The sequence below is a fragment of the Pelophylax lessonae genome, assembly GCF_965119305.1.
Source record: "Pelophylax lessonae genome assembly, chromosome: 1".
NCBI classification, from domain to species: domain Eukaryota; kingdom Metazoa; phylum Chordata; class Amphibia; order Anura; family Ranidae; genus Pelophylax; species Pelophylax lessonae.
This window is the reverse complement of record NC_138768.1, coordinates 516,602,242-516,624,766: the sequence shown is the minus strand read 5'-3', so window position 1 is coordinate 516,624,766 and position 22,525 is coordinate 516,602,242. Positions and strand designations below refer to the sequence as shown.

The following is a 22,525-nucleotide window of genomic DNA, read 5'->3' as shown; positions in this document are numbered from 1 at the left end:
CAAAGCTATTGTCCTTCACAGATATAGTTATATCAAGAAAATTGATAGTGGACTGGCTACATTCGTAGTTGAGTTGGATGCCTCTTGAGTTGGAATTCAACATTTCCATAAAAGCCACCAATTCATGGTGATGGCCATCCCAGAGGAGGAGGACGTCATCAATGTACCTTGCCCACAGCCTCAATTGGGGTCTATGGTGGGCATAGATGACGTCCTCCTCCCACTGGGCCATGAAGAGGTTGGCTAGTGAGGGGGCATATTTAGCCCCCATAGCCACTCCAGTTATCTGGCGGTAAAATTTACCATCGAACCAGAAATAATTATGGTGTGTGGCGAATTCCAAAAGTCTCATGATGAAAGAGATCTGTTGGTCTGGTATCAAGGAATCCCTGTCAAGAAACATCCTCACTGCATCTAAACCCAAATGATGTGGAATAATCGTGTACAGTGAGGACACGTCTGCTGTTACCAGCCATAGGTCTGCAGTGGGAGTCTGTTCAGACAACAAATTTAAGATATGCGTGGTGTCCTTGACATAGGATGGAGTCCTTTGGACTAGAGGCTGCAGGTAAGAGTCAATGTACTTCCCCACCTGGGACGTCACAGAGTCTATGCCACTGACTATGGGGCGACCCGGGGGGGAAGTCAGACTCTTGTGCAGTTTTGGAAGACAATAAATTACTGGGGTCCGGGGGCATTTCGGGATGAGGAAAGCCTTCTCCTTTTTATTGAGTATCCCCAGTTCATGACCATCTTCCACAATTCTCTCCAACACCTTTTTGTATTTGGTCTTGGGATAGGAGGGCAATGTGACATATGTTTGATTGTCATTCAACAATCTATGCATTTCTGCCATATAGTCGTCCCTATCAAGGACAGCTATCCCCCCCCCCCCTTTATCGGCAGGCCTAATTACCAGGTTTTTGTTATTACATAAGGAATCTAATCCTGTTTGTAAATCAATAGATAGAGAGGTTTTGTGTACTTGAATTCAGTCTAGGTCTCTAAGCACCACGTCCCTGAATACCTTCAGAGAAGGCGCTAAAGATCCTGGTGGGTTAAATACAGATGCATTTGATAACCCGGAATGTTGATATTGCCGGGGTACATTGATCTGTTGAGTTATTGGATTGCTCATCATATATCGCTTCACACTCATTTTCCTCACAAACTTATGTACATCCATATAAGTTTGGAACTTGTTAAGACGTTGTGGGGGTGCGAATTTTAGACCTTTGTCCAAAATTCGAATCTCAGCACTGTTTAGAGTGACCTTGCTGAGATTAAAAATGCCTGCTCCCTCTACGTTTTGGATTTTTTTAGATTTAACGCGCCTATATACATTGATTTGCATTTTAATGAGTGAAATAAGCTTTTGATCCCCTATCAATCATCAAGATTTCTGGCTCTCAGGTGTCTTCTATACAGGTAAGGAGTTGAGATAAGGAGCATTCTCTTAACTACCTCCCACCCGGGCCATTGTAGATATACGGCCGGGCGGGAGTCTCGTCCTTCTAAATGGACGTTCCGGAACGTCCTTCAGAAGGAGAGAGATCGCGCCACCGCGGGCACGCGCAGCGGCGCGATCTCGATGTGCCTGTGTCCCTAGGACACAGAGCAACAAGCCTCGGCAGGAGGGCCCTGTGATTGGCCTTCCTGATCACATGACGGCTGTGTCCAATCACAGCCATCATGTAATGTAAATAGAGCCGTTGTAACGGCTTCGATCTCTTCTCCTCCTGACAGATCCTGTCAGTGAGGAGAAGAGGGATGATCGGTGCTGCTGCGGGGATGATCAGTGAGTATTTCTAATTACTCACTGATCACAGGGGGGGGTCTGTGCTGGTAATCAGAACATTGATTACCAGTGCAGCCCTGGGGGGGGAGGGGTGCCACTAAGCCACCAGGGATGACCACCAGGGATGCCCACTATGGCCACCAGGGATGGCAAGCAGGGCTCAGAGAGCCCCCCAGTGCCCTCCCTATCAGTGCTGCCCACCAATGCCATCTATCAGTGCTGCCCACCAGTGTCGTTATTGCCATCTATCAGTGCCGCCCACCAGTGCCCATTATTGCCCACCAGTGCTGCCTATCAGTGCCCATCAGTGCCCCCCATCAGTGCCGATCATTGCCGCCCAACAGTGCCACCTATCAGTCCCGCCAATCAGTGCCCATCAGTGCTGTCTATCAGTGCCCATCAGCGCTGCCTATCAGTGCCCACCAATGCTGCATATCAGTGCTATCTATCAGTGCCACATATCAGTGCCCATCAGTGCTGCATATCAGTGCTACCTATCAGTGCCCATCAGTGCTGCATATCAGTGCCACCCCATCAGTGCCACCCCATTAGTGTCTCCTCATCAGTGCCTGTCAGTGCGGCATCATCAGTGCTCATCAGTGCAGGAAAAAACATATCTATTTACAAAATTTTATAACCTAAACAAAAAAACTTTTTTTTTTTTTTTCAAACTTTTCAGTCTTTTTTTATTTGTGCACCAAAAAAGAAAAAACCTGACGGTGATCAAATACCACCAAAAGAAAGCTCTATTTGTGGGGAAAAAATGACACAAATTTGGTTTAGGTACAGCGTTGCATGACCGCGCAATTGTCATTCAAATTGCAACAGCGCTAAAAGCTGAAAATTGGTCTGGGAAGGAAGGGGGTTTAAGTGCCCTGTATTGAGGTGGTTAAAGAGAGTGCTCCTACTCTCAACTTTGTTACCTGTATAAAAACACCTGTCCACAGAAGCAATCAATCAGATTCCAATCTCTCCACCATAGCCAAGAACAAAGAGCTGTCCAAGGATGTCAGGGACAAAATTGTAGAAGTACAAAAGGCTGCAATGGACTACAAGACCATCACCAAGCAGCGTGGTGGAAGGGCGACAACAGTTGGTGCGATTATTTGCAAATGGAAGAAACACAAAATAACTGTCAGTCTCCCTCGGTCTGGGGCTCAATGCAAGATCTCACCTCGTAAAGATGAGAAGAAGCACATTAACCACTTAAGCCCCGGAAGATTTTACCCCCTTCCTGACCAGGGCCTATTTTGCGATTCGGCACTGCGTGACTTTAACAGACAGTTGCACGGTCGTGTGACGCTGTACCCAAATGAAATTGACGTCCTTTTTTTCCCACATGCGCTATAAACAAAAAAAGAGCGACAATTTTGCAAAAATAGCAATATTTTTCAAATTCCCCCCCAAAAAAAATGTGAAAATCAAAATTTTTTAACATTTTAGGCCAATTTGTTTTCTGCTACATGTTTGGTAAAAAAAAATCGTAATATGCGTATTTTGATTGGTTTGCGCAAAAGTTATTGCGTTTACTAACTAAGGGAAAGATTTTTGTCATTTTTATTTTTTTCTTGCCTTTCTCCCTCTCCACCCGACGATCGCGAGTGACCGAGGGACATCGGGTCCGCCGGTAACACGCACGGGGGGGTCCGCGCTCGCCCCCTAGAGCCTTACAGGCTAGTGACGTACCCCTATGTCACTTTGCCTGTGAGGGGCTGACTGCCGTCGTATATAGTCGTGCGGCAGTCGGCTAGTGGTTAAGGTCCTGGAGTGGCCTCTCCAGACCTTAATCCAATAGAAAATATGTGGATGGAGCTAAAGGTTCAAGTTGCCAAACGTCAGTCTTGAAACTTTAATGACTTGAAGAGGATCTGCAAAGGGGTGGGACAAAATCCCCCCTGAGATGTGTGCAAACCTGGTGGCCAATTACAAGAAACGGTTGACCTCTGTGATTGCCAACAAGGGTTTTGCCACCAAGTACTAAGTCCTGTTTTGCAAAGGGGTCCAACAATCATTAAAATGCAAATCAATTTAAAACTTTATTTTTTTTCCAGCGTTTTTCTGGATTTTGTTTTTGTTGTTATTCTGTCTCTCACTGTTAAAATAAACCTACCATTAAAGTTATAGACTGAGCGTTTCTTTGGCAGTGGGAAAACGTACAAAATCAGCAGGGGATCAAATTCTTTTCCCCCTCTCACTGTATATCAGTGCATTATTGTACATTTAATGCAGTAAATATGCGTGTGTTACTGCACGTTTAACGCAGTATATATCGGCGCGTTAATGCATGTTTAATGCAGTATATATCAGTGCATTACTGTACATTTAACGCAGTATATATCGGTGCGTTTACTTTGTTAAACGTGCATTTATATCAGTGTGTTATGCACGTTTAACGTAGTACATTTCAGCACGTTAGTGCACGTTTAACACAGTATATTTCAGTGCATTAGTACACCTTTACCACAGTATATTGTAATGTGTCTGAGTACTCAATTTAAAGTACCCAAACACACCAAACACTACTTTCTGTTGATTAAAGTGCATCCACATACACATTTCCACATCTTTATTACATTTTGTTAACCACTTGCCGACCAGCCGCCGCAGATGTACGGCGGCAGGTCGGCTATCCCAGGCAAAGTCCCGTACATGTACGGCGCTCACCTGGGAGGAGCTAGGGGGTGCGCTCCCGCTCATCAGTGGGGAAGCCAGTGCTTGTGATAGACCGCTCCGATGGCCGCGGGCCACCCGCGATCTCCCCCGCTGACAGAGAAGGACGGACGGCTGATGTAAACGCAGCCGTCTGTCCTTCTCCATGAGATGATCACAGAGACCATGCAATCCTGCTATATAGGATCGCATGTCTCTATGGTCATCTCACAAGCCCAACCCCCCCACATTTAGAATCCCTCCCCTAGGCTCACATTTAACCCCTTGATCACCAATAGTATTAACCCCTTCCCTGCCAATGGCATTATTACAGTAAAGTGCATATTTTTAGCACTGATTACTGTAGTAATGTCACTGGTATCCCCAAAGTGTCAAAAATGTCAGTTAGGGGTCCGTTTTGTCTGCCAAAATGTCGCAGTCCCACAGAAAATCGCAGATCGCCGCCATTACTAGTAAAAAAAAAAAAACAATGAAAATTACAAATCTTTCCTGTAGTTAGTAAACTCAATAACTTTTGCGCAAACCAATGAAAATACGCTTATTGCGATTTTTTTTTTTTTACCAAACATATGTAGCAAAAAACAAATTGGCCTAAAATGTTAAAAAATTTAGATTTTTACATTTTTTTGGGGGGGAATTTCATATAAAAAAATGTGAAAAATATTGTTATTTTTGCAAAATTGTCGCTCTTTTTTTGTTAAAATATTTTGCTTTTTTTTTTTTAAATTGTCGCTCTTTTTTTGTTTATAGCGCAAAAAAATAAAAATTGCACAGGTGATCAAATACCACCAAAAGAAAGCTCTACTTGTGGGAAAAAAGGACGTCAATTTCATTTTGGGTACAGCGTCGCACAACCGCGCAATTGTCTGTTAAAGTAACGCAGTGCCGAATTGCAAAATAGGACCTGGTCATTAACCACTTGCCGACAGCCGCCCGACTATATACGGCGGCGGTCAGCCCCTCCTAGGCAAAGTGACGTACCGGTACGTCACTAGCCTGGGAGCGAATAGGGGGCGAGCGCGTGCCGCCGGAGGGGCGCTCCCACCCCCGCTCGTACCCGAAGAAGCCGGCGCGTGTGACGGGTCACTCGTCGTCGGGTAGAGAGGGAGAAAGGCAGGCGGCTAATGTAAACAAAGCCGCCTGTCACTCTCCCCTGTGTAAAAGCACAGATCACTCGGTCCTGCTATGTAGGACCGTTGATCTGTGCTGTTACACACAAAGCCACATCCAATCACAGTAAGAAACACGCCACTAGGGACACACTTAACCCCTCCCTCTCCAATAAAGTTAACCCCTTCCCTCCCAGTGTCATTTTTACAGTAACAGTGCATTTGTATAGCATTGATTACTGTAGTAATGTCACTGGTACCCCCAAAAGTGTCAAAAATGTCAGTCAAGGGTCTGATCTGTCCGCCGCAATGTCGCAGTACTGCAAAAAAATCGCAGATCGCCGCCATTACTCGTTAAAAAAAAAACAACAAAAATTACAAAAATCTTTCCCTTAGTTAGTAAACGCAATAACTTTTGCGCAAACCAATCAAAATACGCTTTTTGCGATTTTTTTTACCAAACATATGTAGCAGAAAACAAATTGGCCTAAAATGTTAAAAAATTTAGATTTTTACATTTTTTTGGGGGGGAATTTCATATAAAAAAATGTGAAAAATATTGTTATTTTTGCAAAATTGTCGCTCTTTTTTTGTTTATAACGCATGATCAAAAAATCGCACATATGAACAAATACCACCAAAAGAAAGCTCTATTTGCCGTTCGGCAGGATTCTTCCGGAAAACAGTATCGTGAGTACCTAAGCATCTGCCCAGGGGTCTGCCTAAGAGAGGGGACCACTCCAGGAAGGTCAAGGGGATCCAGGAGCCAGCTACCCGGAGTGTTACTGTAAAAGGGTTGCCAAGTTGAAAAGCCCTGATGATTAGGGGGTAAAGGGGGTGCCAGGAAGGGCCCTGAAGTTGCACAGCTGTACAGTCTATTTTAGAGGACAGCTACCTCAGGAAAGGAGTGCCTTAGGAAGCTAAAGGACTCTTTCATGGTCAGAAGGCAAAGCAAATTAAGCGGCCTAGCTGTGACTAGCTCAACTCAGTGTTACTCAGCATTTAACCAGCGTTAGACAGCATTTATCAGATGGTTCCTGCTATTGTGCATAGTTTAGTTCTGTTGGAGTATCCCACTCATCCCTTAACTATCCAAGTTCCTAATAAAACATAAAAACCAAAGAAACTGGACTGGTCCTTGTCTGAGGTAAAATCACTTGGAAACATGCCTGAATGTTCTACTGTTGCTAATGGTAACCCAGGGGAACCGTCTTCAGCAGCTCCCTTGGGAATAGTGCTACATTATAATCAGTAATTCATGAAAATGAGAAAAGTTGATAAAGCTAACAGAGCACACCAGTACCTTTCATAAATTGCAACTTTATTTTTACATTTCATATAGAATAAACAAAATTGACATTTCTACTACCATTAAAATAAAGCTAAAAATAATGAAATGCAAAGCTGCTGCTTTGTGCTAGCATTACAAATGAATCCTTGACAACCTCCCTTCTGCACACCTCCAGCAATTTACATCATTGATCCATGCTAATAAGCAAAAATCAGTAGAGAATAGCATTGCATAACCATATGCAATATTCATACTGGCTGCAGATTGGGAGCAGTGTGTACATTTGCTTTGTGTCCTTCTCAGCTTGATGAAAGTGAATTGGTCTGAGTTTTACACATTAGGGTATAACATCACTTTCTAGCCTTGACTAATTAAAGATAGAATATGATATTCTACAAGTGACAAATTAAATTCTAAAAAGCTTGGCACGTGGGATACTTATTTGTATACCATAAAAGAGCAAAAACAAGCAAAAAATGTTCAAAATGTACAGAGTTTAAATTCCCGGGACTAGTGATAGTCAGTTGCTCTCTCTTTAACATTTGTAAAATGTACATAACTTTAATTTGGCAATAGGGAAAAAAAGGATTACTGAAGCATTTAGAATGTTATAATCAGTCTGCAGGTTTAGAGCAAGCACTCTTTTCTACCATTCTCTGGTAAATCCCCTTTTTTTAAGCTGTGCTATGGTTACAGTTTACAACAGTGTTTGAATTGTGTATGATCATGCAGCCTACACACAGATTAAGGCTTTGCTTTAAAGCATTTAGGTTTACATTTAAGGTTTTCAACAGGTTTACCAATTAAAATTCAAGATGACATGTTATCTTAAGAGAATGGCTTTAGAAATTTTACCTGGGAACAATTCAAAATTTATTGTGGTCACCCAAACATCTCACATTTTTGTTTTGTACTAGTATCAAAGATCTGGCAGCATTTCATATATGTTAAGAGAGCCTTATCTCTAGCAAACAAGCCCCAATAGTAAGTTTTTGCACAATAGAGCAGATTGTTGTTTTATTGCCTATAACAACAGATTCAGATTCGTCAGTATTCATAAAGTGCCAAAGTCATCTGCATCAAAAGTCTATGATGGGACCACCTCCGGAAAGTGGCATAAAATGGTGCATGTCTCATTTTCAACATGCACTGATTTTGCGGGTCAGCAACAGGACAGTAAGGAAGCAACAAGCCAAAATATCCAGGTCCTGCAAACTGGAACTTGACCTCATATTCTGTGCAATTTTTACCAGAGCACCTTTATAATACGTGTTTCTTATCTCTACAATCACTCACTAGTTACTTTACCAACTGCCTCCTTTGTAGCTGTTACAATAGGGCTTGGTACATAGTTAAATGGAGTAACTCTGGCTGCCCTACTGGGGGAGCTGTGTCTGCTTGTGGGCAAGTTCACAACAGATAAGGTCCCCTTCCCTGACTCTGACATAACTGTTGAGTTTATGCTGGTTCTGTTTCTACTCTCTATTGTAGGTGAGGTGCTGGAGTTGGTCTTGGTTATGTTGATGTCCTCTGTCTGGACTACAGCATCACTTGTTTTCCTTCGTGGCTCACTGTGCTCCTCAGAAAGTGGCAATGCACAGGCAGGCAAAGTGCTTCTTAGTATATGTGGGATATCTTCATCACGAATCCTTCTCCAAGTTGCTCTCCCTGAGCCTGAAGAAGAGTCAATCCTTGGAACTCTTTTTTCTTCATTTTTTGAGGTGCTATGGCCTGCCTTTCCCTCTACACGTGACCATGGAAGGTTAATGTGAGGGGAAGAGGAATATCTTTTGAAAGGCTCTGGTGGTGGTGGCATATTTCGGACAGGAAGTCGCGATGGACTCTCAGAACTTGTTCTTCTTGGTGGGCGGTTTGGGGGTGATGGAGTTTTATTTTTGGCAGATTTGTGTGCTTTGAGTTCCTCACAGCGGGAGGAACAGAGGAAAACAGCAGGTAAAGCGCCATTGCTTCGAGGGGGGGCTCTGTGTTGTCTCTGCGATACAGACAAATCAGAATGTTGTCGCTTCATTCCACCTGCTGATTCTTTGATGAACGTTAATTGACGCAGCATTCCTGATTTATCAGTCTCACTGTTTCTCATTTGACTAAGACGACCGCTTTGGGCAATGGGCCTTTTGCTGGGGCTCTGATGAGAACTAGCAGTAAAGGGTTCCATAGCCAGTGGGGATGGACCAGGTGAAGCTCGAGGACTTGCTTTCCTCATGTATGGGATTCGTACAGGGGACTTCTGAGTTTTATTTCCAGGAGTCTGAGGATTCCTGGCCCCTTTTGACTTTGGAGAAGGTGGAGTCACTGGGGATTGTGCTTTTCGAGAAGGTGTGGAATTGCTGGAGGAGTTTTGAGATGGCACAGTACTGATACGAGCTGGAGGTGTTGCGCTTCTTTTTGGCAAGGTCATCTCCTCTGCAATTTCAGATTTTCCAAGGCGGTGAAGACTCCTGGAACGCATAGAATTAGTGACTTTTGTATCTTCCTGAGGTTGGTTATACTGGTAGCATTGCCTGCTATCTGTTGCTTTATCTTGTGCTGGCATGTAAATTACTGTCCTTCCACGAAGGACCATGGGAATATTAGAAGTTTGCTTTTGGCCTTGATTAAACACTCTCCTTCCTCTGTTACTTCTGGAGCCTTCACTACTACTGGATAGTTGACTCGAAGCCCCATTTTTAGAACTCAGAGACCTATCTCTGTTTTGCTTGTGCTGTCCATACAAACTTTGTCGACTGGAGACAGAAGGGCTAGACATAAGGGAGTCAAAAGATGGATCTCTAGAAATAGCTGACGATTCTCCAGAAATAGATGCTGCAGCTTGATGGATCCAGCTGACTATTGAGTTAGCCCCTTCCTTAATTGCTTCCCAGTCCACACTATCTAGATCAGACAAGTCTTCACCTTCTTGTGTCTTATCCCCAGATGTGGTGAGCGGAAATTCCTTTCTCTCATTATTTTTAAGTTTGTGCTTTCTTTTACGAGCTGAGAGCCTCCTCTTTCTGGGCATCACTGCAGAACTTTTTTCTTCATCTGATGTGTGGTTAGCTGAGGAGTCTTTTCTCTCAGTACAAGTTCTAGATGTCCAACCTTGTTGCCTAGAGGCAATTTTAACTGGTTTATTCAACTTACACTGGGTGCTAACAGGCTCTATGTCACTGAGGGAGCTCATTGAAGAGCTGAGAGAGTAAAAAGGCATAGGCTCATCCTCTATAAAATTACTGAACTTAGAAGTAGACAAATTGCTTTTACTTACAGGCTCCTTAGCCTCTCGCTTTGTTTTTCCGGAACACTGATGTTTTCGTGGAGATTTAGATGGCTCAGTTTTCATCCTTTGGACATCTTTACTTGAGTTTACCAAATTAACATCATCTTCAAAGAAGCAGTATACTGCTTCCTCTGTTGGTGTAGTATGACAAAAAGACTGGAAAGCTAAATTCCCATGAACACTTTCTCCTTGCTTTATTTCTAGTCTCGAGGGACTAGCCGAAGCAGATACTCTCTCAGCACTTCCAATACATTTGGAAGGATTTCTATGACGTGTTTCAGTGCTCTTTATTGTGTCTGCTGTTTGAGGTGTTTTCAATATATAAGCACCATTTGTAGATTTGCCAGCTTTGTAATTCATTTTTGTTAGGCCTGCAATATTGTCTGTTGAAAACAGTGTTCTTTCTTCTCTCTGATGATGATCTAATATTGCTCCTAAATCTCTCATTTGCATTCGACTACTTGGCCTTTGTCTAAGATCTTGACTTTCTTTAATAGGGTACTGCAATGTTTCATCACTAAGAGAAGCTGCACTGGAGAAGTTCACAGGTGTTCCCTCTGCTGAGTCTGTGAAAGAAGAGTTATCATTAAATATTTCCTTTTTGGAACAAAAGCCCTTATTTACTGTCAGCTGTGGGTGAGCAGGAACCAACATGTACACAGGTAGCTGAACTGGTTTTTTGGTTTGAGCATTCACAAGGTGTCCAGAAAGCATTGATGTTTTCATTTTACACAGCTTTGTGGGCATAGCAGAGTGGATACACTCTTTCAGAATGTCAATATCATCATCTGAAACAAGATCAATTTCAGATTTTTTCATAAATCCCAGGATTCTTTCTTCGTGACTGTCTCCACATTTTTCATGTGCTACAAAGTTCAGAGTATTTTTCTCAGGAAATGGGGGGATGAGTTTAAGTTCCACATCCTTTTGGATATAATGTTCGTGCAAGGGAAGAGCACTTAAACTGGAAGCACATGAAAAGTTTTCTGTAGGTTTTTCCACTGTAAAGTAAATCATTGAGTCAATATCTCTTGGAATCTGGAACCTTTCTTTAAAATCAGTTATCTCCATGAACTTCTTCACATTGTTTTCCCACTGGATGTTAAACTGACTAGCCTCCTTTTCTAGGTGGTTACTGGGGTCAAAGCTTGGAGTTTTGCTTCTACTTGGTGGCATGGTCTGTCCAGGACTGTCTGGCAACTCACTGGGGCTTATTGTTCCACTGATCATCTCACTACATGGATCACTTTGAATTGAACTAGCAATGGAAGGACTCTCAAAACTTCCTAAAGAACTGACTGAGCTGCAGCGACTCATCACTAATGGTGTCTCTTGAATGTAGTTTTCTGAGGAGCTTGATGGCGTCATATCTTCATTCCCCGAAGGTGAAAGGTCCCGTAGGAAATGTTTTTCTGGCTTTGTTGGGGTAATAGCAATAGGCTGAGATGAACTAGGTGAGACATCATTTTTCCCCATAAGTTTCTGTCGATCCTGATTGCATTTATGATCCATTTGGCCATCCTCCACTTCAAGAATTTCCAAGGAAGAGTCACTGTCTATCTCATTTTCACTGCGGCTTGGCCCATCCAAGAGGTTGTCTCCAGATGAAAGGGAGGAGAGGGAGCTGCATCTAGAAAAACATATTGGAGTCCCTTCAACTGCATATTTTTGCAGGGACTCTTGCTCTCCATTTGAGGAGGAGTGAGCGGAGGCTGTTTCTAAAACTTTTGAAACTGTATCAGAGGTTTGTGATGGGTGCAGCCAAGTCTTTTTCTTCATGGAAAGTGTATGATGCAAAATATTACCAGCAAATCCAGACCCATTCTTTGCTAAACTGTCAAGTCCAGAAATATGCTTGTAAGAAGGAGAAAGTTTTATGGTATGCACAGAGGTGTCTACTGGATATTTGCTGCTGGAATTATCCATAGTTGGTTCTTCTTCTGCCTGTTCGAAAGCCATGCTTTTTAGTCCAGGGATAGATAGCTGTCTTTTTCTAGGATCACTTTGTCCACTTTGTTCTGCCATGTTCTGCTCTTGTTTAACACGACCATCCATGTCCTTTCTTTCAGGCTTTATGCCAAACATATTTTTTAAATCAAGTCGGCTAGGGCGTTTCTGATACCTTTGCAGGTCTTCCTTGTAATCCATAAATGCAGCTTTACTGCATGGTTTCATATGTTCTCTAGGACAATATCCATCACTTGTACTCCCACTGTTCAGACTATCATTAGAGAGACTTGTGTATGCTGTTTTCAAGCGCAAAAGGGCTTGAGCCCTGTTTAGGTTTTCTCTCCTTACTAAGCCACTGTTCTCCGATAGTCTACAAGGAGAACAAGACTGAGCCCTGGCTTCATGAAGCTCATCGGAACCATAAGGCCAGTCAACACAATGATCCTCTGAGCTAAGACTGAAACTATCATCAGAGGAAGTGTGCATTGTGGATATATCTTCTACCAATCGTTCTATTTTGCCCACTGTACAACTAGCTGGTTTGTTGGCAATAGTGATCTCATCCTGTGGTTTCTTTTGATCTGGTTTAATGCTGTTGGCTTTCTCTATGTCTAGACCCTTCCTCAATGACCCAGTTCTTGGCACATTCTGCCCCTGAGTAAATGAGGAGTTTAAGTACATAGAGAGTACAGAAGAATTTCCTGTTTCAGCACTGATGGAAGTGTTTGGTATTTCATCATCATCAAAGCAGCCAGAATCTGAGGCATAATCTTTTACTAAACTCTCTATGTGCCGTAAAGGGCCTTTAATTGGTTGAGGTTTTAGTCCTTGTTTATCCATAGAGTCAAAAGTTTCAGCCAAATGCTTTGCATCAAGTTCTGCTTCCAAAGCTTTCTGCTTTCTCATGTATAGTGAAGGCATGCAAGATCCTGGAGAAATTACAGAAGCATCCTTGTATTTTACAGGCCGATGTGCAAGCAGGTTTCTCAAAGCAGCTGCGCTACCCATTGCAATCATCTTGTGTTTGGAATGGATGAGATTGCGTAGCATACTGACAGCACTCAAATCCCAGAGAAGTTCCTGATCTTGTGGACATCTAGCAGATAGATTCCATAATGTCCCACATGCATTGCTAACAATAGTCAAGCTGTGGGATTTCAGGTGCTGCAGCAAAGTCTGGAGACAGTTGTGCTCACGCAGTATCTGCCTGTAAGACAAAACAAAAAATATATTTTATTATGTTGTTAAAAAATTACATTTTTCCCAACATTGTTTATTCTTTAGGTAAAGTAACTGGTGTTAATATAATATGCCAGCATAGTAATTGGGTACATTCTGTCCAATAATGATTTTGTTGGCTGATATATAGACCATTTTTGGTCAGGGTAATTTGAGGATAGCTGCTACTAGCAACACAATAAAGTTGATGTCTATCAACCCCTAGATCTGATAGTGCTAATTAGTAAGAGCCATACATATGACCAACATATGTAACCTGTTTTAATTTTGTGTGAAATACCTACAGTCAGTTCCATTAATATTGGGACATCGACACAATTCTGATCTTTTTGGCTCTATACACCACCACAATGGATTTGAAATTAAACAAACAAATTAAACATCAGCTTTAATTTGAGGGTATTTTCATCCAAATCAGGTGAACGGTGTAGGAATTACAACAGTTTGTATATGTGCCTCCCACACAAAAGTAATGGGACAGATTGACAATCATAAATCAAACTTTCACTTTTTAATACTAGGTTGCAAATCCTTTACAGTCAATTACAGCCTGAAGTCTGGAGCGCATAGACATCACCAGACGCTGGTTTTCATCCCTGGTGATGCTCTGCCAGGCCTCTACTGCAACTTTCTTCAGTTCCTGCTTGTTCTTGGGGCATTTTCCCTTCAATTTTGTCTTCAACAAGTGAAATGCATGCTCATTTGTATTCAGGTCAGGTGATTGACTTGGCCATTGCATAACATTCCACTTCTTTCCCTTAAAAAAACTCTTTGGTTGCTTTCGCAGTATAAACAGCCGCTTAGCTAATCGGAGCCCGGGGGGCGTGTTCTGTGACCGTAGGGCGCCGTAGACTGGGCACTCATTTGAAAAGAAGTACACCGAATCTGCGGATGTTTTTGGATGGTAAGATTAAATCTAAGGAACATCTACTCTTGGACAGCGGGGGAATCCAGATACCCATCACTAATCCTTTATCTGATCTTTGATCATTTGTCATCCGGTAAGAGTCCACCCATACTTCTATACGGGGTGAAGGATTGGTCAGTGGGAAGATTCTTTGCTGTACCTAATGGGTCTTTTTACATCATTACATCATTACATGTGCATGCTATAATTACCAGATGGTAAGGGTACCTTTTTCTCATCCACACGTAGTGCTGTGAGGAATTTGTGTACTCAGTATCTGCACCTTGGTTCTTTTCGGATTTTATTGGGACTTTTGCATTTGTCACTCTTTTTTTGTTCAGAGATTGTCTCATCATCACTTATGTCATCAGTTATGTTGTATTTTGCTGTGTCATATTTGTATACCTTTGTAGACACCAACCATATTTTCACTTAGAGTTTGTTCAACTCACATAGTGATCCTCAAATACATAATGTTAGGAACCGTTTGTTAGAAATTGCTAATTGACTAATACGCATGTGCGAATTAGCTCCCGTTAGCAACCGCTAATTGGCTAACGCGCATGCGCGAATTAGCCAATGCGCACGTAATGCGTTCTCACGTTTGCATGCACTGACCCAGACGTTTTGGCGCCAAGGAAGGCCTATTTAAAGGCAGCTGATGCATTGGCACTTTGCTGTCTTGTCTTCAGCTCCAGCCGTTGTTCCTGAACCTGTGACCTGTTTCCTGCTGATTTCCTGTTGACCTTTTGGCTTGTTCCTGACTCCGCTCGTCTGCTGCCCGTCCTGACCCCGGCTTGTTTGACCATTCTCTCGGATCTCCCTTGTCTGTTTACCTGCCTTCGGACCTTGATCGGTTCTCCCTTGGTGGGGCGACCCTGAGGACCACGACCTTGTATCCACACGCAGCGAAGTCCATCCTCACCACCAGAGGCTCTGGCGAAAACCGGTGGATACTTAGACTCCGCACCTCAGGCTAGCCTGTGTCACTTACCTTGGGGGTTCCCGTCCAAGCTCCGCCCTCTAGCGGACATCGGGGGGCCTATCTCTGCCGTCAGTTTACCACCAGCACCCTAACACATATCAAGCGCACCTCACATTTTTCTTTTGCTTTCGCAGTATGCTTTAGGTCATTGTCCATCTGCACTGTGAAGTGCCGTCCAATGAGTTCTGAAGCATTTGGCTGAATATGAGCAGATAATAATGCCCGAAACACTTCAGAATTCATCCTGCTGCTTTTGTCAGCAGTCACATCATCATCGAGGGCATACAATGCGATTAGAGGAGAAGCGTTTTAACCTCAGGCAACGTGGGGGGTTCTTTACTGTGAGGGCTACAAGATTGTGGAATTCTCTACCAAAAGAGGTGGTTTCTGCGGGAAGTATGGTGGCTTTCAAAAGACTCTTAGACGTACATCTCAAGGATCAGAACATTCAGGGCTATTTGAGATGATTACAGCCACACACACCTACACAGGTTGAACTGGATGGACTATTGTCTTTATTCAACCTCATCTACTATGTAACTATGTAATAGCTACAAGAGAACTGGTTCCATTGGCAGCCATACATGCTCATGCCATGACACTACCACCACCATGCTTCACTGAAGAGGTGGTATGCTTTGGATAATGAGCAGTCCCTTTCCTTCTCCATACTCTTCTCTTCCCATCACTCTGGTACAATTTGATCTTGGTCTCATCTGTCCATAGGATGTTGTTCCAGAACTGTGAAGGCTTTTTTAGATGTTGTTTGGCAAACTCTAATCTGGCCTTCCTGTTTTTGAGGCTCACCAATGGTTTACATCTTGTGGTGAACCCTCTGTATTCACTCTGGTGAAGTCTTCTCTTGATTGTTGACTTTGACACACATACACCTACCTCCTGGAGAGTGTTCTTGATCTGGCCAACTGTTGTGAAGGGTGTTTTCTTCACCAGGGAAATAATTCTTCGGTCATCCACCACAGTTGTTTTCTGTGGTCTTCCGGGTCTTTTGGTGTTGCTGAGCTCCCCGGCGCATTCTTTCTTTTTAAGGATGTTCCAAACTGTTGATTTGGCCACACCTAATGTTTTTGCTATCTCTCTGATGGGTTTGTTTTGTTTTTTCAGCCTAATGATGGCTTGCTTCACTGATAGTGACAGCTCTTTGGATCTCATATTAAGAGTTGACAGCAACAGATTCAAAATGCAAATAGCACACTTGAAATGAACTCTGGACCTTTTATCTGCTCCTTGTAAATGGGATAATGAGGGAATAACACACACCTGGCCATGGAAGAGCTGAGCAGCCAATTGTCCCATTACTTTTGGTCCCTTAAAAAGTGGGAGCCACATATACAAAATGTTGTAATTCCTTCAGCTTTCACCTGATTTGGATGTAAATACCCTCAAATTAAAGCTGAAAGTCTGCAGTTAAAGCGGAGTTCCGGCCTCAAAATCGGAAAAACGATTTTGGGCCATCCACTTGCTGAGGGCCACCTGAAAAAGAAATGGATGCTCCCAATTTTTTTTTGGTCACTTATCTTGATATTGAAGAAAACATACTCACCTTCCTTCCACTTCCTCCCTCTGCGGCCGCGGCCCGCACCGTCTCTTCCGGTTTGCGATGACTCCGGGAAGCTGAATGTCATCGCTCCCAGGAGTCAATACGCCTGCACCGGCCCCGCTCGTCACTTCCGGTGCAGGTGCGGCATTCCCTGCTAAACAGCTTCTGGACATGCCCAGAAGCTGTGCAGGGATGCCGCGCCTGCACCAGAAGTGACGAGCAGGGCCGATGCAGTGCATTGTGGGACTCCGACGTCACCCAAGAGCCTGCAGAAGAGGACGCGCTGGCTTCAGCTGCCCACACCTGAGATGGCAGCGCTGGAGAAGAACTTTTCAAGGTAAGTATTTCTTCTTACAGGTAAGTGCGACCTGGGATAGTTCAGAGGCTATCCATTGTGGAATGTACTAGCCCTGACTGTCCTGGGGGTATTTTTATCTAAATTTGACCCCCGAGGCTGGAACTCCGCTTTAAAGCACATCTTGTTTGTTTCATTTCAAATCCATTGTGGTGGTGTATAAAGCCAAAAAGATTAGAATTGTGTCGATGTCCCAATATTTATGGACCTGACTGTATACCAAGGTAGACAACAACAAAGTCTAATTCATTTTCCAACCAGTGTTATGTACAGTATATACATAATGTGGGCAGGGCGAGGAGTTGTGGTACCCAGTAGCTGGGGAAAACTTACACAGAAACCAACAAGAGGTATAAGTTCTTGTATTTTAAGAAATATAGTACAGAGAAACAGCAATACGTAAGCAACACTGGCACTTGTGATAACACAGCCAATGTCTATTGTTTTGATCTAAGACAATATAGGTCCAGATAGGGCAATAGTCCAGGCAATAATGGCACATGTTGCAGCTGAAGTCACACAACATTGGCACAGAAAATGCAGCAGTGTGTTTCACACTAAGGCACTATTGCAGGCAGGGCCTTCTTAACCAGGATGGCATCTGCTGGAGGGGTGGCTGACTGGCAAAACACAGCTAGCAGCTATTCTAGGTTGACAGGAGGATAGTAGCAGCATCTCCAGTGATTGAGATATATGAGGAATGTCCCTATTATGTCCCTCTTAGAGCAGGAATCTTTTCCTAAGTTTCCCTCTCTCCCTAGCCAGCAGGGTACCTGTCCTTTCCTTACCACTCACAAAAGCATTGCTAAACCCCGGCAGAGTTCCCAATTTCTAAGGGTTGCCCCACCTAAGATGGACCCTGAAAGTCACTGGTGGTTGCAGCGTCCATTCAGACAGCGGCTCTCCCTGTGACGACTATGGAGCATTTAGCGGAACAATATAGTGGCAAGGCGCCAGCATGGTGATACTGATTCAGAGTAGATGACTGCAGGTTTTGTATAACACTGTCACCTTTGGTTATATAGCTGTAGAGTTACTGTAGGCAAATCATAAGAATGCCTGAGCAGAATTCTGAATATTTTAGTGTGGAAACAGTTTACACACCGCACATGTATTTTTTAAATGTTTGGCTTGACTTCTGCTTTAAGGCAATGCACTAAAAATGCACTAAAAGGGCTCCCTGTAAAGAAGACAAGCTTCCAGCTCCAGTCAATTTGTTTTTACTTTTGCACTGTTTTGCTGCTGTTGCTGTTTCCATTAGAGAGATCTCTCCCTCAAATTCTGTCCGCCATCCCTGGGACAAAAATTAAGCGGAAAAAGCTCCAGTGGAGTCACAAATTATCATAAAATACACCACTTTATAAAGAGGTCACAAATTTTCTAAGTTCTATCTGCGGTCTGTGATCCCACTGCAGATTTTCTCCCTATCTTCTTGTCCTGGTGACAACCTTTACCAGAAAGTTAGGGGAAATCTCTCAAATAACGACACAGATGGCAATAAACACTTAAGAAAGATTCTAACCCTTTCCCACGCTGTCAACTTTAAAAAAAAAAAAAAGAAGGTTTTTTACTGAAGTCTGAATTTAAAATGAAACTGCTTCTACCTAATAAATGGCACTATTGATAGATAATTTTTTTAAATCAAAATGTCAACCTCATGTTAATTCTTTTCCATTCACGGGCTTATTTCTTGTTCAAGAATTGAGTACTACTAAGCTGTCTCGCTGCAGTGTGACAATGGAGGCAATGGTCAGGGGGAATCAATTTTTGGAAATGTGCCCAATCAGTTTTTTTTTTCTCTTCAAATAACAGAGAGTAATTAGGAGATAAAGATGATTTACCTGTAGTCATCACGGGTTGCAATAAGGCTGGACACATTCCTCAGAATGCCTCCCCCACTCTCTATGATGGACAAGGAGTTGCTCTGACACTTGTAGGTTAGGGTGCTCACCAGAAACCCAAGGGAACCTTCAACTGAACAGACAGACGCCTTGTTCTCAGTACTATGGGCGGATAAATTCCACAAAGCACTTAACACGCTTTTCAGTGTGGACTCCTGAGGGAGATAAAAGACAAGTATTTAATAAAAAAAAAAAAAAACATGATGCAAATACGCAGACCTTTTAAACAAACAATCTGGCTAAAGCCAGGGATTGATAACTGCTCAGTTATGATGACCTCTCTACAGCACTCTTCACCTATATCAGTTACCTTTCCCGTAAGACTTTTGGGTTGATTTACTAAAGCCAAGTAAACTGTTCACTTTGCAAGTGCAGTTGCAAATTGGATTTGTGGTTGAATTGTAGATCAGAGACAGGCCTAACATCAATCTAAAGCATTGTACACACAACTATTTTTATTTTTTTTTTCATTCAACCCAGCGGGTTGAATGAAAAAAAGAAAAAAAAAGATAAGGTTGGTGCCGCTGTACTAACAATCTGATGTCTGTACAGCAATCTCCCCTGCTGTGCTATTGTGTTCTAACAGGGGGTACTCCGGTGTGCACTTATTGGGAGCCGTTTGGCAGACCTTTTTCAGTCATGCCCCTTCGACAGAATCTGGCTAAATGGCTGGCTTTTGTCGGGCCAGCTACCGTACACACACGGGCCCGAATGTCGGCCAGTTTCTATTGAACCAGCCGATGTACTAGGCTTAAGAGGTCAGTGGTGGTAGCAGAGAGCTACAGGATATAGCTAAATGGTCAGGTTAGGAGTCCTCCTCGGGGGGTCAAAGGCAGTAAGAAAGGACAAGGATCACATCAGGAGATCAAACAACCATATTGTCAAACCAGATTGTAATATGAGACATGGAGGTTGATGTACTAAAACTAGAGAGTGCAAAATCTGGTGCAGCATCAAAACCAGCTTGCAAGGGTTTTTGTCAAAGCTTAAAGTGGATGTAAACCCCATTCATGAAATTTGACCTGGGCACATATATCTGTTGTGTTTACTTATATCTCTCCAAAGCCCCAAGTCTCGTATATTTCTGCTGCTCTGTTCCTCTGTTATCAGCATGATAACTTTTGACAAGTTCTCTGACACTGGAAATAAAAGCAGCTGGAAGTTTGTGTTGGGGTGGGTGCATAGGGATAGATTAGCAGAGATATGGGCTATTCACAGCACAGCTCTGCATGTTTCCTCCTTCCTCTGCCTATGTGGAGAAGGGGGGGGGGTTGCCGTTCCTCCAATCAGCTGCCACGCAGTGTGTGCCAAGACTCCACACCCAGTGCTGGAACAGGAAGAAAAAATTCTAACAAGATGTTCATTTTCTAAACCATGTAGAAAGCTGAAGGCAGAAGATATGCAAATAAATCTTATGTAGGGAGATTTGTTTCATCTCTGTGTATCATCTGAGGCTGTTCACTTCATTGGGTATATGTGAGGGTCTACATCAAATTTAACTGAACAAGCTAAAGTTAGAAGCTGATAGGCTACCATGCACAGTTGCATCAGATTTTGCACTCTGCAGTTTTAGTAAATCAATCCCCCATATATAATCAGGGCAGACTAGGGTGAAGGCATGCAGCAAAGGTTTGTAGGTCAGGCTAGGTCTGCAAAGAGGATCTATTGAAACCTAAAATAGGAAACCTGACTACTATTGCAGGTGTTGGCTACATTGATGTCAGAATTTTATAAGACCTACGAGCTAACTACTGGGCAGCACTGAAGGACAGCAGCCTGTGAACATATTCAAGCACATTTGCATTCACCATGTACCAATGACCATAAATAATGTGCACCTACAAGAGATTGCAATGGACGGACCATAGAAAAATAACTTATGTGACAATTTCCAAATAAATATGGTGTGTAAAGAAGCAGGTGAAGTGAGACTTTGTATTACACTATTTTCCCTTTACCTTGTTGGCACGCAATGCACACTGCATTAAACTTATAACGCTGCCCACTTCACGCAGAATCTTCTTGCTGTTAATATCTGCTCGCCAAGACAAATTCCTTAGTATGCTTGATGCCACCTGTAAAATGCACACAGTTGACATAGTAGGCCTTCATATTGATCCACTGGTTTAGAAAGAGAATTCATGCAGATGACACCTTCTTACCTGCTGAAGTTCTTCACTTTCTGAAGCCAAATGAGCAACAATTGCCTGCATACAGCCACGTCGAGAGCATAATGTGGCCTGTAAGAAGACAAGGCTTGGTAAATACGACTGTTTTCAAGATTGTATGTGAAATCTCTAACTCATGTTCATCTGCTGATCAACTAAGATAACAGATTATATAAATGCACTGTTTTTTTAATGTTTAATAGCAATGATTTAACATAAGGGAAAATAGAAAAACAAGTTTCAAATTGTTTGCCCCTCACATGAAATATAGTTTTTTACTTAAATTAGTTGCAAGTGATCCCTTGACAAGTGTTCCCTTTGTAAATACGGGTGACCATATGTACTTGGATCAGTATCTGGGATTCCAATTTTAACCTGATAGGACACCTATTAACCATTTAAGCCCCGGAGGATTTGGCTGCTCAAAGACCAGGGCCTATTTTGCGATTCGGCACTGCGTGACTTTAACGGACAATTGCGCGGTCGTGCAACGCTGTACACAAATGAAATTGACATCCTTTTTTCCCCATAAATAGAGATTTCTTTTGGTGGTATTTGATCACCTGTGCAATTTTTATTTTTTGCGCTATAAACAAAAAAGAGCAACAATTTTGAAAAAATAATAATATTTTTCACATTTTTTATATGAAATTCCCCAAAAAAAAAATGTAAAAATCTAAATTTTTTAACATTTTAGGCCAATTTGTTTTCTGCTACATATTTTTGGTGAAAAAAATCGCAATAATCATATTTTGATTGGTTTGCGCAAAAGTTATTGCGTTTACTAACTACGGGAAAGATTTATGTCATTTTTATTGTTTTTTTTTTTTTAAGTAGTAATGGCGGCGATCTGCAATTTTTTTTGTGGGACTGCGACTTTGTGGCGGACAGATCAGACCCTTGACTGACATTTTTGACACTTTTGGGAGTACCAGTGACATTACTACAGTAATCAGTGCTATACATATGCACTGTTACTGTAAAAATGACACTGGTAGGGAAGGGGTTAACTTTATTAGAGATCCAGGGGTTAAGTGTGTCCCTAGGGGCATGCTTCTAACTGTAAAGGGGCGTGGCTTTTGATGTAACCACAGAGACATACGATCCTACATAGCAGGATCGTATGATCTCTGCAGTTACACCAGGGAGAATGACAGGAGGCTTTGTTTACATTAGCCATCTGCCTTTCTCCTTTTCCAGCGGGAGATCGTGATTGGCCGGCGGACATCGGAGCCGCCGGTCACTCGTGCGGAGATGGCAGTGAACGAGCGGGGGCGGGAGCGCGCCTCCGGCGGCATGCGCTTGCCCCCTATTGCC

The 22,525-nt window shown here is 42.8% G+C and overlaps 1 protein-coding gene across 1 annotated transcript in view; it reads right to left on the bottom strand.

Annotated features, from left to right (window-relative positions):
- Positions 1–6,877: 6,877 nt before the first annotated feature.
- Positions 6,878–22,525, bottom strand: part of APC2 (APC regulator of WNT signaling pathway 2) — a 118,676-nt gene continuing 103,028 nt past the window's right edge. Inside the window, exons 13-16 of the mRNA XM_082264002.1 lie at positions 21,203–21,280; positions 20,999–21,115; positions 18,981–19,195; positions 6,878–13,302 (exon numbers count right to left, since the gene is read on the bottom strand). Of these exons, the coding sequence (XP_082120128.1) occupies positions 8,157–13,302; positions 18,981–19,195; positions 20,999–21,115; positions 21,203–21,280 (5,556 nt within the window). The 3' untranslated portion in view covers positions 6,878–8,156. The remainder of the gene's footprint in view (positions 13,303–18,980; positions 19,196–20,998; positions 21,116–21,202; positions 21,281–22,525) is intronic.